Source organism: Amblyomma mixtum, chromosome 3, assembly GCF_055824585.1.
Source record: "Amblyomma mixtum isolate Tamu chromosome 3, ASM5582458v1, whole genome shotgun sequence".
In the NCBI taxonomy this organism is placed as follows: Eukaryota; Metazoa; Arthropoda; class Arachnida; order Ixodida; family Ixodidae; genus Amblyomma; species Amblyomma mixtum.
The window spans coordinates 399,605,870-399,622,275 of NC_143014.1; the positions used below are offsets into that span (position 1 = coordinate 399,605,870).

Consider the following 16,406-nt stretch of genomic DNA (forward strand, 5'->3'; position numbering starts at 1 on the left):
TTATCATATCTACGCCCAATCACTGCGCTGCAAACACGTACTTTATATGAAGCGCTGCTCCACCCGTCCTCATTGTGAGCATGGTATACCTGTAAGGGACCTGAAACGTAATGTTTCAGCACGTTCTTTTTTTTTGTCGATAGTTTTTTTTTTGCGAAATATGCTTCTCTCTCACCAGAAAATATTCTGTCAAACCGTCGACTACGGTTAGTTTGGGTTCCTGAGCACAAATCGTTACACTGAAGTGAAGTGCGAAATACATTGTCGAAGGAATCTCGTCGCGTCCTGTCGTTCCTCTTGTACCGAACTGCGTGTATATTACGGCGGCTACGTTACTCACGTATGTATTAATGGGAGAATTGGCTGCATCAGCGCTTAGTGCGTCTGCAGGCAACCAGCACCACCTCTTTCACTGAAGAAGCAAAGATTGGCTATCACGCAAGCTTGAGGTTTCTTTTAAGCCGCTACATTGTCGCATACCTCAGCTGAACTTCCGCCTCCGGAAATGTGGTGTTTTTGCCCGCTCTGTGCTGAACTTGAAGCGATCGATGACTTTCTGCAGTCCTGCCACCGATTCTCCTGTTTGCTTGAAGAGGCGCGTGCTAGGAAACATGTTTCGCACGCTGTGTCTGTCTCCTGAGGTTCCCCTTGCCCTTGAAGCTTCTATGCATCGACAGAGCATCAAGAATGCGCACTCCACGATACAAAGCTATCTTTTAAAATTGAAACGGCTCCTATCCTGTAATGCGACTTTTTCGTGCTGCTTTCATCTGATGTACAAGATTCAGTTTTATTCAAACCTCAGATTTTCTGCACAGAAAGCTCTCTTCCCATATTGAGCTCTGTATCTCACAGGAACTACTTTGTTACTTATCTAATCCAGCCAGTCTTCATTCAAATGTTTTTCTGACAAAATGTCAGCGTCCGCAAAGGGCCGGCTTCGTCTCCGTCTCCTCCACAGTGTTATTAGCAATTTTACTGAAAAAATACATAAATGCGTGAAAAATGTAAATATAAACCAATTGTAATTTTTTTAATGCCAAACTTTAATAATAAACATTCCTTGGATGATCGAATTATTTGAAGAAAGTTTCAACACCATAGGCTGGACTACACTATTTCTAGAGAATATTTTATTATTACATTTTTTAAAGTGTCATCCAACATTAAAAAGACCGAGAACTCAATTTTAAGCACCCATTTTTTTTCGCTTAATGGAAAGCTTGCTGTCTAACGTGCTCGAGTGTGCAATATTTTTTTGTTAGAAACAGTGTAGAAGATTCTTACGCACGATTTTTTGAACAAGGCATGTCCGTGTTTTCATGTATCCTGGTGCTGGAAATTATGATCAGCGACGGAGCGATGGCGGTTGCAAGTCGGCAGAAGTGATGCGCCGAAAACTAATATAAATTTCTCAGACACTAATTAGACATTCTTACTATACAATAACGTTCATTTCAGCTTCCACACCCAAATCTGTTGCGGCAAAGGGACGTACGCGTCGTCGACGAACGTTTTAGTGGGCCGCTGTTACCGTTTCATGCAGGAAGTCTTTACAGTAAAGCGCCATCTGACGCGACAGTGACGGTGACGGTATGACGGTGTATGGCTCGTCACAAACCTTTGGTGAGGTTAGTCTTGATCAGGGCTGCAGTGCCGCCCGCGAAGAACGTTCCGCAAAGGGCAACCACCAGCTCACAGCTGTTGCCACTGTGGAACGCGACCACGTCTCCCGTGTTCAGGCCCAGCCGCCGCAGCCCGTCGGCCACTTGGCGCGAGGCGTCGAGCAACTCGGCGAAGGTGTACCGCGCGTTCGAGATGGCGTCGACCTGAGAAACGACAGAGTATTACACAAACAGCCATCCGTGCAAAAACAAGCAGCCTAAGATAGTATAGGCATATCCCCATGTGACAAAACCAATTCTAACAAAATAGCTTTTCTAAAGAAGAAAGCGTAGCTGATGTTCAACGGCTATAAAGAGGACATTTCTACTTCGTTTAGGTGACATAATAATGTCACGTAGTGGGGACGGCAGTCCTAGACCACCAAGACGGCGAGAATGGCTTCCATACGAAACTCTTTATTTGGGCTAACTTGCGCCCGCAAACGACTGAATTACTCGGCGGCGGCGTAGCAACCGTCGTACTAGGCGGTCGTCGAACTGAATGCCCCCGCTCTCAGCAGCACTGAATTTAAAGCTGATAGCGAACTTTCAAAAAAATCTCTGCCACTCCCGTAACCGAGAGTAGAGTAAGCATGAAATGTTTACAGGCATAACACATTGGTTGTAGATGGTGCTAGTCAAAATCTTCAAATGGGTCTAGTGTTCAACACACTACACCACACATACTGTGCTCTGGTCCATGTGGACGCAATCGTTTCCCGTGAGTTTCTGGGGAATCTCTTCCGCCCTGCCTCGTCAGCTGTATCCGGTTTCTGTCAGGCTCCATTGCTCGGCTTAAGCAGCTGTGACGGTGGCGGCATTGAAATGCAGGACGATGCAGAAGCGTACGACGAGGCGCAGGCCTGACAAGAATGTATATGCAGCGTGTTCGAATACTCCGCGAGCGTGTATACATCTGCCTGCCAAAGGGGGAAACGTCATGAGCTGAAGGCCCAGCGGACGGTCTTTCACATGCGTGAGTGTGCGACCTCGGCGCCATCCTTGGGGACGGCGCGGAAGCAGTTTTTCCGCCCAAAGCCCTTCTCGCCCTGGAGCTCCCCTCTTGCTCTAAGCGGCCCTCTCTCTTAGAGAGTCTCGTTAAATCTCGTACGGTCCACGGATACTCTCGTTTCAGCTCCCGGATGTGTGCAATTCAGTGCCCGGATGAGTGGAATTCAGTGCCCGGATGTTGGCTCTCGGTCTCGGCGTGACGTCACTACAACAGGAGCTAAAAGCATTTCATGCTTAATATGCGCGCAAAGTTACTACAACATTCTGGAACAACGTAGAATCGACTCCGGCTTGATGAGATCAAACGAGATAAATCTGGCCTTGTCTTCCACCACAAACTAAGCGATAAAGTGGCGTGCAGGCAGTTTGAAGAATAAACAACCACTGCAAAGATTCCCTGCAATATCTTCTTACCAGCTGGTATAACGGGCCATTTTTGTCGAAACTTAATATACGTGAGCCTTTCAAGTTTGCCAGTTGTCTTGGTGCGGAACACTATCTGGCACTCATGTGAAAATAGAAAAACTGTGCATTACGCTATGCTTGAGAAAGTGTTATTTTCATGCAGCCTCTTTTTCAAACGAGTGATTTTAGACTCACCCTTTAGTACACTTATCGTTTTAACTCGACATGATTAAAATGACCTCTTTTGATGCACGGAACTGAAGTCAATTCTAAAACCTGAATGGTTATTTCATAATACGGTGTAATTTTCCAACCCTACACTTCAGTCGGAAGCAGTCGTTTTCAGAAAACAATTACTTTTGTGCATTTCTTCTACGCCTTCCCTTTATTGCTTTAAATTAATGGTTACGTGCCAGCATATTGCTACTGCTATACCCTCTCGTACTCGGACAGAGAGATTGGTAGCAGTTTTAACGCTGAAAAACATTGATTCCATGTTCCATACGCTGCTGCCCTCTGTCTAATGCCAGCTTGAAACTGGTCTATTATAAACTGGCTTGAATCTTTCCTTCCTTCCTTCCTTCCTTCCTTCCTTCCTTCCTTCCTTCCTTCCTTCCTTCCTTCCTTCCTTCCTTCCTTCCTTCCTTCCTTCCTTCCTTCCTTCCTTCCTTCCTTCCTTCCTTCCTTCCTTCCTTCCTTCCTTCCTTCCTTCCTTCCTTCCTTCCTTCCTTCCTTCCTTCCTTCCTTCCTTCCTTCCTTCCTTCCTTCCTTCCTTCCTTCCTTCCTTCCTTCCTTCCTTCCTTCCTTCCTTCCTTCCTTCCTTCCTTCCTTCCTTCCTTCCTTCCGTCCTTCCTTCCTGCTTTCTCTCTTTCTTTCTTTTTTCCTGCTTTCTTTCTTTCTTTCTTCGTTTCCTTCTTTCTCTGTTTTTTCCTTTCTTTCTTCGTTTCCTTCTTTCCTTATTTCTTTTTATTTATTTATTTATTTATTTATTTATTTATAGACACTGCGATCTGGTAGAAGATCATATCAAGGTAGGTAGACATAAAACATACAAGCTTGCAAACGCTGAAATTCATAACTTTTGCGGGCATTTTTCAAACATCGCTAAAGAGTTCTGGGAGACAATATGGTTATTTAGGTGATTCCAGCCTATAAATGCCGTCGGCAAAGAAGAATATTTAAAACAGTTATTCCGCATGTTCAAAGATGTTATTGTTCAATCATTCCATCTCGTGTTATAACCTGAGGAGTGAGTAAAAAATTGGAAAGTACTAGCTTTAAAATGGCCAATCTCCAACCGAAAATGAAACATTAATCGGAAGACAGGATTGCGCACAGTCAGTGAGGATTATCCACTGCGTTTCAAGAGCTCGCTGGCAGATGTACGGCCGTATGAATTGTAAAGAAACATAACCACCTAATGCTGTATTCTTTCTTGTTTGTTGACGTTGGTTATGATGAAAGAGTCTCAGATAATTACGGCATATTTCAACAATGGACGAATAAGAGAATTGTACGCTAAATAGCGAACAGTAGGCGTGGATGATTTTAGTGAGCGCTTTAAGAAAAACAGTTTACGGAAGAGAGAGAGAGATGAACGGAAAGGCAGGGAGGCTGACTCGGCTGCGCCCAGTGTGGTACCCTACAGGTGGGAAGGGGAACGGTGGGAGGCACAGAAAGGGGAGAGAGGAAAGGAAGGTCACTTTTTCACGTGTCCGTAGGCCATTGCACACAAAATACACAGGGCGCAGTATGAAAGTTTATAACCTTGAACTCAGTCCTGAGTCCTTCAGAAAGTTGAAAAGCGCTTCACAGCTGTCCTCTGCGATGAAGGTGTATTTCAAGGACCCAGAACCTTGGCCTCTTTAAGGGGACGGTGATCAAAGCGTCGAAGTGTTGCTGTCAGGAGGACACGCTCAAACCGGGGGCAGTCACAAAGTAGGTGCCTATTTGTATCTTCGCACCCGCAGTTTTCACACGCAGGAGAGTCTGCCATAGCAACTAAGTGGCAGTAACCATTTGTAAACGCCACTCCCCGCCACAGGCGACAGAACAACGTAGCATCAGAGCGGGGCAAGCCTGACGGAGGATTCAGTTCAAGTAAAAGGTCGAGGCGACCCAAACGGCACGGCGAGTTTCCTCCTGATGACCTAGACACCAAAGTCTCATTGCGGATTTTGCTATATAGTATCCATGTGTTTTGTTCACGAAAGATGACTAGTTATCGACTGGCCGAAGTATTTGCACTCTGTTACTTCCAGCAGTGATAGGGTCCTAGTGTCATGCACAAAGAAAGACGTCTTTTCTTGTGTGTAATTTTCAAGAAAATGTTTTTTTTTTCAATATTAATGGACATTTGCCGTTGATCACACCAAGTATGACTTTTACGAGGTCATTACTAAGTCGCACCTGAACGTCAACTGAAGAGACCTCTGCATATAAAACAGTCATCTGCCTAAAGCTTAACGCAGACGGAAACACCTGCCACATTGTCATTATTAAATATTAAACATAAATGTAATCCCAAACGAACCCCTGGCGGAAGCAGACAACCTCGGCGCATGTAGAAGTGCTGTTTAAGGTAACGAATTGACTTCTGTTTTAAAAGTAGGCTGTCATTACTGCGTCTGGTGGTTTGTATATTACCTTTTTATGACACCCTATAGAATGCTTTGTGAAAATCTATTACATTAAATCCATTACATCCATTACATACTTGCTTATACTTTTGTGAATTATTTGCTACTTACAGCAAGACCCATGCGAACATAATGCCTAATATGATGTAATCAACACTATGGACGGAATGCGATGAAAAGTGTGCAAATCAATGATAAGTTAAAGTCACCTGCCAGTGTTATTATAACACTGGCATTATTATATTATTTCCATTCGTACATGACGCTTCAAATATTCTCACAAATTTTCAAGGACCGCTGCAGAGGAGCGCGGAGGCCTATAAAAAACTCCAAGAGCAAAGCGGACCTCATTGCTATGCGTTTCGCAAAAATTGGCTTCAATGCCTAGCGCATCAGGCAGTCTTAAATGTGGAACTGATGATTTGAATAAAACGGCAACTCTTCCACCTCTTCTGTTGCGGTCGCCCCGAAAATCCTTCTAGTCCTTAGGAACAAATTCGCTGTGAATATTTCACTGCTCAACCAGATCTCCGTAAGCATAGCAACGTACGCGTCGTGCGAGAACAGCATACCGTCAATTTCAAGAGTTTATTGAAAACGCTACGACAATTTAGGTTTAGAAGTTTGAACGCTATCGTTTCTTTCTCTGGTGTCATTTTTGGTTCTCGGGGATCTCATACCGATTGCGTTTTGTGCTATCTCATCCAAACATCTTACCGTCAATACTTATTTTGTCAAACACCAGCTTCACTTTAGCACCGTTACTCTTTCCTGGCATGAGCGTTCCCACAATTTTTTCTGACATCACGAATTCTTTCAAAGAAGTCCTCACTGACTGAAAGCTCTGTAACTTTTAATTTCGGGCATTACTTCATTATTGAAATTCTTTTCTCGATAGTCAAGCAGCTGTACGATGACAAGGCGATTCTTTTTTGATTTCATACCTATTCGGTCGCACCTTTCTATGCTATTGATTGCAACTCATCAACAATATCCTTTGGTAATTTGCACCTTAGCTGTAATTCTCTTCCCTCCTCTTCTTCTTTTATGCCGTAAATGAGTAGGTTGTAAATACGACTACCTACTGTTTTCCAGATCGTCGGTTTTATGTAGCAGGTATGATACATTGCATTCATGCTAAGCAATGGTTGATTTCAGATCCTTTACTTTCGTTTTCAAAGTATTCATTTTTTCTACTTCATTTTCCAAACTTCTAATTCTCTCTGTCAAGAAATCGATCTTTTCTTTAAAAGTACCCTTCTTCGCAAGAATGTCACTGACAGGCCACGTCAGAGTGCTTTCACACAAGAGAAGCTGCTTTTCAGAGATGTCTGGGCCTGGGTTTGATTCCATGTGACCACACTTTCACAGATCCTCTTGGAAAGAAAAAAACATGCGCTAACACATTCCTTATACGAAGTAGGCAGGGCAGCGGCAACAAAAAAATTGCCGGTGATTACGTTACTTCTTAATGCGAAATTTGAGCGCAACTCATCAGCTGTTTCAGCTTTTCGATAGATTGAGGCAAAGAATTCGAGCAAGACATGTACGTACAATTACAGACAACTTGTGATTTTTCATACATATTCGTTCTTCAAGAAACACTCCACTAATAGTTCCTGATTGTCATGAAGGAAGCTTTGTGGACGGAGAAATAGATGGATATATGCTCGACTTACAGCACCAATGCCTGGTTCTCAAAGACGAGGCCTGTGCAAGTATTTTCCGAGGTTGTCACAGCCGAGGGAGGCGTTACGAGCGATAGCAACGGGATGCTCTCCCGCATAAGTGCCAAGAAATTCCCGCTTGTTTTTATATCTACAATAAAGTCCCCACCCACCCTGCCACCCTGGCAGCGTTTATGACACAACGTTGTCAATGCCAAAGCATGCAGCGCACATCTGTCACTACCCCCACGTAACTTAAAGCACGATTGAGGTGCCCACTGTTCCATGAGGGCCGTTATGCGCCTTTTCTCTGGTTGAGGTGCCCACAGAGATGTGTGAGAGAGATACTGCGTATTTCCTTTCCTCAAAAATCAATTTACAAGTTTTACCCTCTGCTTTCCAAGCCCCCGCTCTATTGGTTTCGCAGGTGTGGGAGACAGATACTGCTCATCCTTTCGTCAAAAAAATACCGACTACACTTTGGAAATTCTAAAGTGTGCTTGGCGAAAGCCTTGTGGTCAACCCACTGCCGCTTCTCCGAACCGCTTGGCGCGGAATCACTGGGCCGCTTCGGAGCCATGCGTCTCACTCACTCGACTGCCACGAGGCGTGCGGCGAAGGAGCGGCGGTGTAGCTGCCACCGCCGACGCGCGCGCGCTCGTTCTACCGCTACTGTGTGACGTCACGGTTGCTATGCACAGCTGCGCCCTCCACTGGCGCGCCGGTTGCTAAGGAGGGGAGGAGGTTGCGCTTTTACTTTCCCCTTTCCAACCTCCCTCTCCTTCGCTTTCGCAGCTTAAAGGGTGTCCACTGCTGGTTACACCGGACAACGGCGACGGCGACGCCGCGAAACGCAGACACAGGCGCTTAAGAGCTGCGCTCTAAAAAACCTAATTGTCGCCATACGTAATTTTAGCAAAGCTTCTCAGAAATTCCAGCCTTACCTTAATTAAGGCGATACCTTAAGACCGCCGAAGAAATATGGTCAGCCGCCGAGTGATGCTTTACACAGGACGAAAGGTTTTAACGGCTGCTCAAATCCGTTTTCACCTCTGCCAACCGCTCAAACCCGGCACACGCTTTTTTGATTGTGACAGCACCAGTAGACTCCACTTTAACGGAATGCTCAATCCTGTCCTTATTGCTAGCCGTTGAGAGTAAGAAAGTCAGCGGGCCTGACAATATACCTAACCCCTTCTTAAGATATGCCGTCCAAGCCACCGCGGTGTCTCAGTGGTTATGGCCCTGGGCGGCTGACCCGAAAAAAACGGCTTTGATCATGGCCGTGGCGGTCGAATTCAGATGGGGGCAGAATTATAGAGGCCCGTGCACTGCGCAATATCAGAACACTTTAAAGAACCACAGGTCACCGAGATTTCGGGAGGCCTTTCACTACGGCGTCCCTCATAGCCTGTGCGGGTTTGGGACCTTCAACCCCCATGTACCAAAACTAACGAAACCAAGATATACCGCCTGCGTAAGCAACTATTTAGGGCTCATCTATGAGAAATCAGGTGACTACGCTAACCTTTTAAATGATCGCCCCACTTTAATCACTGCAACTTTCAAAATTTCTGGAGTGCATTATTTACAAACGTAACTTTCGGAGAAGAGAACAATCTGATTTGGAGCGGTCAACATAGATTCCGAAAAGGCTTGTTAACTACCACACAATTAATTAAAAGCATACATGACCTCGCCATAACTATTAACAACCATGGGCGATTTAAAATATTATTTCTTTATTTGGTCAAAGCCTTTTGCCGCGTATCACACTCTAAATGATTTCAGAAACTGCGCATACTTTTTAGCTCTAGGAATACCACACAATCCTCACAAGCTTCTCTCTCAAGTCGAAAGAACTTTTTAGAAAGTAAATGGCGACGTTCCGACTGTTTTAGCTCCTATCCTTAACCTTATATCAACAGTGACATTGCGGAACAAATAAATTGTACGGTCCGTATGTCCACAGACGGCCGCATTACGTACAAAGATATCACATGTCATGAAAATTGGGTACCTCATTCTTGCAAGTTTCTGAATGATGCTAAGAATGGCAAGCCACACCAAACTGAGATACGACTGCCTGTATGATAATCACTAGAAATCACTAATTTTCGCTGATTGAATTGAACATAAGACACGGGAAACATTAGATGAACACTAACACCAAGAAATTCTAGTCCCATCTGACATAAAATACAACAGAAAGACTTTCTGTACACAAACTAAAGTACTCTACAGTTGTATTCAGTAACAAAAATTGCCAGTGGCGTAGCTCGGCTATGCCAGGATATACGTAGCGAAAGCTAAGGCATAGCTTGGTCAGCCTTGGGTAATCTTGATTGCAAGTCCAGGTTAGTCTGGTTGTCTAGCTGTGTTGTTTTTGCCGCCTTTCGGGCCGCGTCACTCTTACGCCTATTCTGTAGACGAACGGGACGTTATTCTTCCGTTTCTTGAGCCCGCTGAAGTCCCTTGGTCGCATTCCATCGTTCATCGAGGGCCGCCTTCAGTGAAGCAGGACGCAGGCCCCTCCTCCGGCTGCTGCTAGCGGTCGAGACATCCGACGTTAAACGTGCCCGTCTCGCGGCGGCATATTCACGGCGTTTAGCCAGTCGTTCGGCGAGCTGTTCCTATGTTTCTTGGGCGATTCGTTTCTTCTTCATCTCGTTTAGATGGCGATTCCAGGCCTCCTTCTGCTCAGCAGACTTGTCGCCGTCCATACTGCCGTCTCAACTGTGGCTGCGGCGCACGCGAGCTCACCATTTCAATCCTCCGACATGATATCACGCATGCGACACAGCTGGCAAAGTGAGCGGAGGCGAGCGCAACGACGAGGCAGGCGGTGTGACGTCATACCAAACGGGGGCGGTGGCTCCGCGGCGAGACGCGCGGTGTGACGTCGTGCCAGATGGCGCGGCAAGCGCGCCGCGTCCGCCAGCTGCGGCGGTTGCTATGCAACAGCTCAAGGTCGGTATCTGTGTCTCCTCGGAGCACCGCCACAGCGAAATCGCAAGTTCTTGGCCCATGTAGCTTTCACTACGAAACGTTCACCAAAACCCGCTTCAGCTGACACCTTACCGTGCACTCGTTCGCTGTGTATTCAATATAACATCATTTGTTGCTTTCCGTCTACTAACCATTGTATCGCCCAACTGGAGAGCGTGCAGCGGAAAGCGATGCGATTCTTATGCATCCAGTGTGGTAGCAGCTATTTCCAAATAAACCATTTGTGCAAAGCTGGGGTTCCATAGATCCAAAATAGTGCCAAATTCTTGCGATTTAAATTGCTTTCTGTTCTTTTAAACGATGAACTGAGGATAGACAAGCATAAGCAGGTGACAGTTCTGAAAGCCGTGAAATCAAGATCAAAACATAGCAAGCAGTTCTTTGAATACGGACTTCATACTGACACATTAAATTTTTATTCTTTCCTCAAACCCTCCACGATTGGTACCTGCTGTCGAATCATGCCACCTGCATGTGTTTAGATGCTTTTTTAGACGGCTTCTCAAACCTAGTTTGGGAGTAAGTGCCGTGAATTTAACTTGTTTGCTTTTTTTTACATATGCTACTTGTATGACTATTGCGCGACGTTGCCATTTCTTTCTGACTAGGCTTTTTGCAACCTACGTATTTATTTGTTTCACTTCGTCCGCAGAAACTGGGCTGTGCGTATATCTTTAGTCCCCTTCCTGCGTGTGGCTTGGAGTACGTTTACAAAAATAAAATAATGAGGATATAGGACCCGACCTGTGGGTGTAGTGCTGAAGCCTCACAATCACTTTGAGTTTTAGGTTTTATGTATTGCTATTTCCGAAGGCGCAAATGTGAAAGCACTTCCGGCGGCTGCAAGCGGCCAGGCAGAGGAGAGCAACACGGCGTGACGTGTCCATCTTTATAGCTTATTGGAATCACCTGCACAGCCTAAGTGTGGCAGTGGGAAAGCTACGCTGACGACTTCGAGCCCGCTGTCTCTTTAATTTACAGAAAATGCGCCGAGGGCCAAACATGCTTTTCGCTCCCGTGCGTAACTACGCTCCGTATTCCTCCAACTTTCTCCAGGAGTGTGCGGTCGTCTGGGCCGTTCGTTCTGAAAACTGGAAATTTACGCTGCACGTAAAAAATTCACCAATCCGCTTTCCGAAAGCACGAAGAATGAGCAAACATGACATTGCGCCTTTGAACAGCCGACAAGTTGAAAAGGCAGAAGCTAAAGCAAGTGGTATTTCGGACGCGTTTCATTAAGTGCATGTGTATACCAACTCACAAGCTGCGTACCGCAACTACCAGCAAAGCACTATCACACCAACCACCCGATGCATTCTTGCAGCAGGGAAGACGCTTACGCAAGAAACCCTCACGCGGATTCCTGGGCATTCCTCGATCCACGGTAATCAACGCGTTCATGCGCTGGCTCGAGAACTATCCCTCCGGCCCCCGGAAGATCGGACACCCAAACCCACGCAGGCTCAGCTCACATACCACCAAATCGCCACTCATTAGAAACACAGCCGCTTCACTCTCCCACCACCTCCCAGTACACTAGATTCAAAATGCAGTGCAGTCTGGCGGCAATTTCAGACAAACCGCTACATATTACCTTACCTCCTTCATCGATACCACCCTACCTCGACCCTCCACCTCTGCTCAACATGTGGCACGGCCAAGGCCTGACCCATGGGAATTCTCCCCTTACCCAACCCATTCCCCTCCTCATGGGAGGCCGCTCTGCAAGTCGCTCAACCACCTGGCCAAACATGGCTAGTAGACAGAGCTCTCTGTGAGACGCAGGGCCGTGGATTCGTGGACAAGTAGTAGCCCACCCTTGAGGACCTTTTGCCGTTTTCTGAAAATTAAGGTGTTCCTCCTCCTCCTCAAAGGATATTTTTGCTGAACTGTTAGGACTGTAGTAAAAAAAACACTTTTCAAATACAAATCGAATATAAATAGTTTGTCTGAAACATCTAATCATTTACCGCATAAATAGGCGCAGATTCATCTATTCAGGATGGTAGTTTTATATGGACACGCTAGAACGTGTGACTTTGTTGCACCGACGCCTTCACGCTAAACGCAAGGTTAGGATCATTGACATCTATGGTTGAAAATAATCAGTTTAAGAGAACACCATGCCTTTGTTTTCATTATTGCTAAAGGTCCTGATGGGATGCAGACAATATAATAAAAACAGGAGCCCCAGTTTTCTATTTCCTGTGGCAGGAATCGTGACATTTTAAAGAAAGGGGCACAGAACATCACACTTTATGCAAAAATATTGTGTTGTATAAGAAATATATCGTATAAACATGTCATGCCTGCAAAAAGTGGCTTCCGAGATTTTGCGTCTCAGTCGAAGTTCGGAAGCTGTGCCTCCGAAGAAGAAACCAATTGCTTGCGAATGGAATTCCGGATATCCGATACGGCTCGAGTATATGTGTATTCTCGTGTATTACTAATGCATAGAAGGCCAAGCAATTCGAACAAGAGTATTCAATGCATAATATTCGATTCGTGTTGAACATTTATGAATATTACAAAACCCGTATTAGCCATTGTTGAGATAAAAGAACTTAATTAGGTGCAGCACCTTCCTTCCGTGAAAATGATCAATTGAAATGTGATGTTCGCATTTTGATAACAAGGAAAAAATATATTAACAGAGCGATAAAGAAAGATGTGCAGTAGTTTCTAGTCTTCAAAATGTTTTCTAAAATGTCTCAGCAATGTATAGTACGCCAATTGCTTGGCTTGAAGGCTCTGAGAACGAATGAGAACCTTGTGCCCTAAGATTCATGTAGATTTATAAAACATGTTTTTTTCCCAGCATGTCTCTTTGATGGGCATACAAGTTGTCTCGAAGACTTGTCATCCTGCGCTAGTAAATAACCGAACATGTTTGTGAATAACTTACTGGTGATGAAGTGATTTACGTAAAATAACAGCGCATATTTTACGCTTATTGAATGACTTGTCGATGCAAATGCACTTTGGACACTGCGCTCTACTATATTATCAATGCAGGCGCTCAATGAGTACAGTATACGTTTCAGAAACTCGAGTATAGTATATGTGGGCGCGAATAGTTTGTAGCTTTCAGCAAGAATTAGTTTGCACGAATTTCTTGAGGTTTATTGTCTCTAAAGTGTTCCTAAAACCTAATTTTTCGCTTTCTTCATTCGCTTTGCTCGCTTTCCTCATTTTCTGCAAGAATGTTTTTTTTTATGACAGTGAGGGCTTTTTCTTCTTTTGCAGAAGTTAACTATCTTTCAAGAAACTGAAGTGACCGTTGCAATCCCATTAGTGTCTTTCGTAAGAGTCAATAAATATTTTCTCTTATTCCACTACGCAGCAAACGTTAATAATGAAAATAATGTTCAGCTTACCAGCGCAGTTTGATCTTGATATCTTTGGCAGACATCTGCGAAGAACGACGCAAAACTGACGTCGGGAATGATGGAGCTTTGTATACGAGACTTGACAACGTTATTTTCAATAATCACAGACATGGTGGCCACCAACTCCGCTTTTGGTTTTCAGTGCAGCGCTGCCTCGAAGTCTTCTGCAAGATATGTTGATAGAAATTGCGAGTTTTGCTTAAGAAAGGTCTCTTACGGCAAAATATAGGTGAAAATAAAATTATCGACCCTCCACAAGCTGTATGCTGTTCTCAGTCGTGTCTTTTACATGCCCTGGAAGCAGTGCGATTTATTTTTACACAGAGCTACAAAAATACGGCAGAGGTATTCTCTTCATCATTCAGACCAGCAACGCTATTAATCCTTGAACGCAAGCAACCTGCACAAACCTGTTCACGAAATAATTATTAATTACAAATGCGTTCCGATTATGCACTTCCATGACAAAATAGAGTCTGTAGAGGCCGAGATCAAGCACCGTTACGTCATGTATGTACAATTCCCTGAACGCAAGCCTGGTGAAATATACTTGAACCCAAGCCTGAATTCACTTGGCTCCAGAGCTACGTACATTTAGTTTAGTTTTTATCCTTCAAATCAGACGGGAAGGTTTCCAGGGCTAAAAGCAGCTCTGGGCAGCTTGTGGCCACTTAAACCTTTACCTGGCTTTACAGAGACGACAAAACGGTGGAGATGAAATAATAGGTCACAAACACAGGGTAAGAAACACAACTTGTCGTAACTTCACACTGAATCATATTTGTGATGGTCAACATGCATGTATACAGGAAAAACTAGAAGGCAGATGTAATGCAAAGGACACATAACGCAAATGAGCCAACAAGTTTTGTATCGCAGTCTGTAGTGAGAAAAAAATCAGATTTTTAACATTACAACATAAATTCTGAACAAAGCGTAATAAAATTAATAATATGTCTTAATTGAATATCACACTCGAATGCGACAGGAAATAACACGACAAAATTGACATGACATGACACAAAAGAAATCTTAGGTATTTACAAAATACTGCCGCAACTGTTTCAGTGTCACAATTTTTGTGTCACGATGCTTGCTAATTTCTTTTTTTTTTCATTTATTTCGTCCTTAAAGGCCCGAGGGCATTACATAAGGAGGGGGTTACAAATTGTTTTGTGTGAACGCACTCATGATGAAAACATAGACAATAAAAGAAACACTGCAACTGCAAACACTAAAAATAAAGATAAAAAGTATCAAGTGGTTATATATAAAAAAAAAACAAGAGAAGCCAAGAAAGCACAGAAAAATACAAGAAAAACTCAGGGAAATACAGAAAAAAAGTAAAGGCCAACAAATGGTTCACGTGTTCTGAAAATGACTGGTGAGTTTCGCGCGAAATGATTTGCGATCGTTGCATGATACTATGTCGTTGGGCAGGGCATTCCAATGGTTTATTGCGTCAGGAAAAAAGGAACTGCTCATTGCTAAAGTACGACTCTTGATGCTGGCTATGGGGTGGCTGTGGCTGAGGCGACTGGAAGTTCGGATCGGTGGTTTCAGCAGGGGATGTTTTGATATCGGATGGTAGAAAAAGCTGTGTAGTAGGCAAAGGCGTGAGATGATGCGGCGTGATTCAAGTGTGGGGAGGGAGATAGAATGTTTGAGTGCAGTGATGCTACTTTCTTTTGAGTATTCAGAGGTGATAAAACGGGTCGCGCGGTTTTCGATGGCCTCAAGTTCGGTGCTAAGGTACGCTTGAGAGGGATGCCAGATGGATGATGCAAATTCAAGTTTGGGACGAACAAATGTTAGGTAAGCAAGCTTTTTTACTTCGGGAGATGCTGACTTGAGGTTACGTCGGAGATAACCCAAGACACGGGAGGCATCAGAACATATTCTTTGGACATGGTTCACCCAAGATAGTGAAGATGTCAGATGTAATCCAAGATACTTATATGACGTTGTTGAGGCAATCGGGACTGAGTTAATATTGTATGAATGATGAATAACTGCGCGTTTGCGAGAGAATGACAACAGTTGGCATTTATCTAGGTTTAAAGGCATGAGCCATCGGTCGCACCATGTGGCTATTATGTCAATATCTTTTTGTAGTAGGTGACTATCGGTGGGATCACGAATGGGGCTGTAAATTACGCAGTCGTCCGCGAACAGTCTTAATTTGGCGTTTGTGTTTACTGAAAGATCGTTGATGTAAATGAGGAATAGCAGTGGTAATAATCCAGCGCCCTGGGGCATGGGCGTCCGGAGGGGGGGGCAAGGGGGGGCGGCTGCACCCCCCTGGAAAATCACTCACTCGAACCGTGAGTGATGGCCGCACGTCAGGGGCGGCGGTGCGCTCAGCCAAAAGAGTAAAAGCGGCCCTGCTTCCACGCTTTGGTTCACATCTGCAAAGTGCCGCGTCCGAGGACGCGTCGTTGCAGACATACAGCGGCACCGGCGAGCATGTGTTTCGAGCCGTCTTGAGATGTGTGCCTGTTTCTTTGATCTCTAGAGAGATAGCGACACGGAGGCAGACAGTGCACACCCCGGCCACCGATGAATTCTTCAGGAGGGAGGGACAAATCAGCCGTGTCCATCCCCGCTTTGTCGGACTGCTCA

The 16,406-nt window shown here is 44.8% G+C and overlaps 1 protein-coding gene across 1 annotated transcript in view; it reads right to left on the reverse strand.

Annotated features, from left to right (window-relative positions):
* Nucleotides 1–13,895, reverse strand: part of LOC149357335 (luciferin 4-monooxygenase-like) — an 81,887-nt gene extending 67,992 nt beyond the window's left edge. The window contains exons 1-2 of the mRNA XM_089576566.1: nt 13,773–13,895; nt 1,622–1,829 (exon numbers count right to left, since the gene is read on the reverse strand). Of these exons, the coding sequence (XP_089432692.1) occupies nt 1,622–1,829; nt 13,773–13,895 (331 nt within the window). The remainder of the gene's footprint in view (nt 1–1,621; nt 1,830–13,772) is intronic.
* Between the last annotated feature and the right edge of the window lie 2,511 nt (nt 13,896–16,406).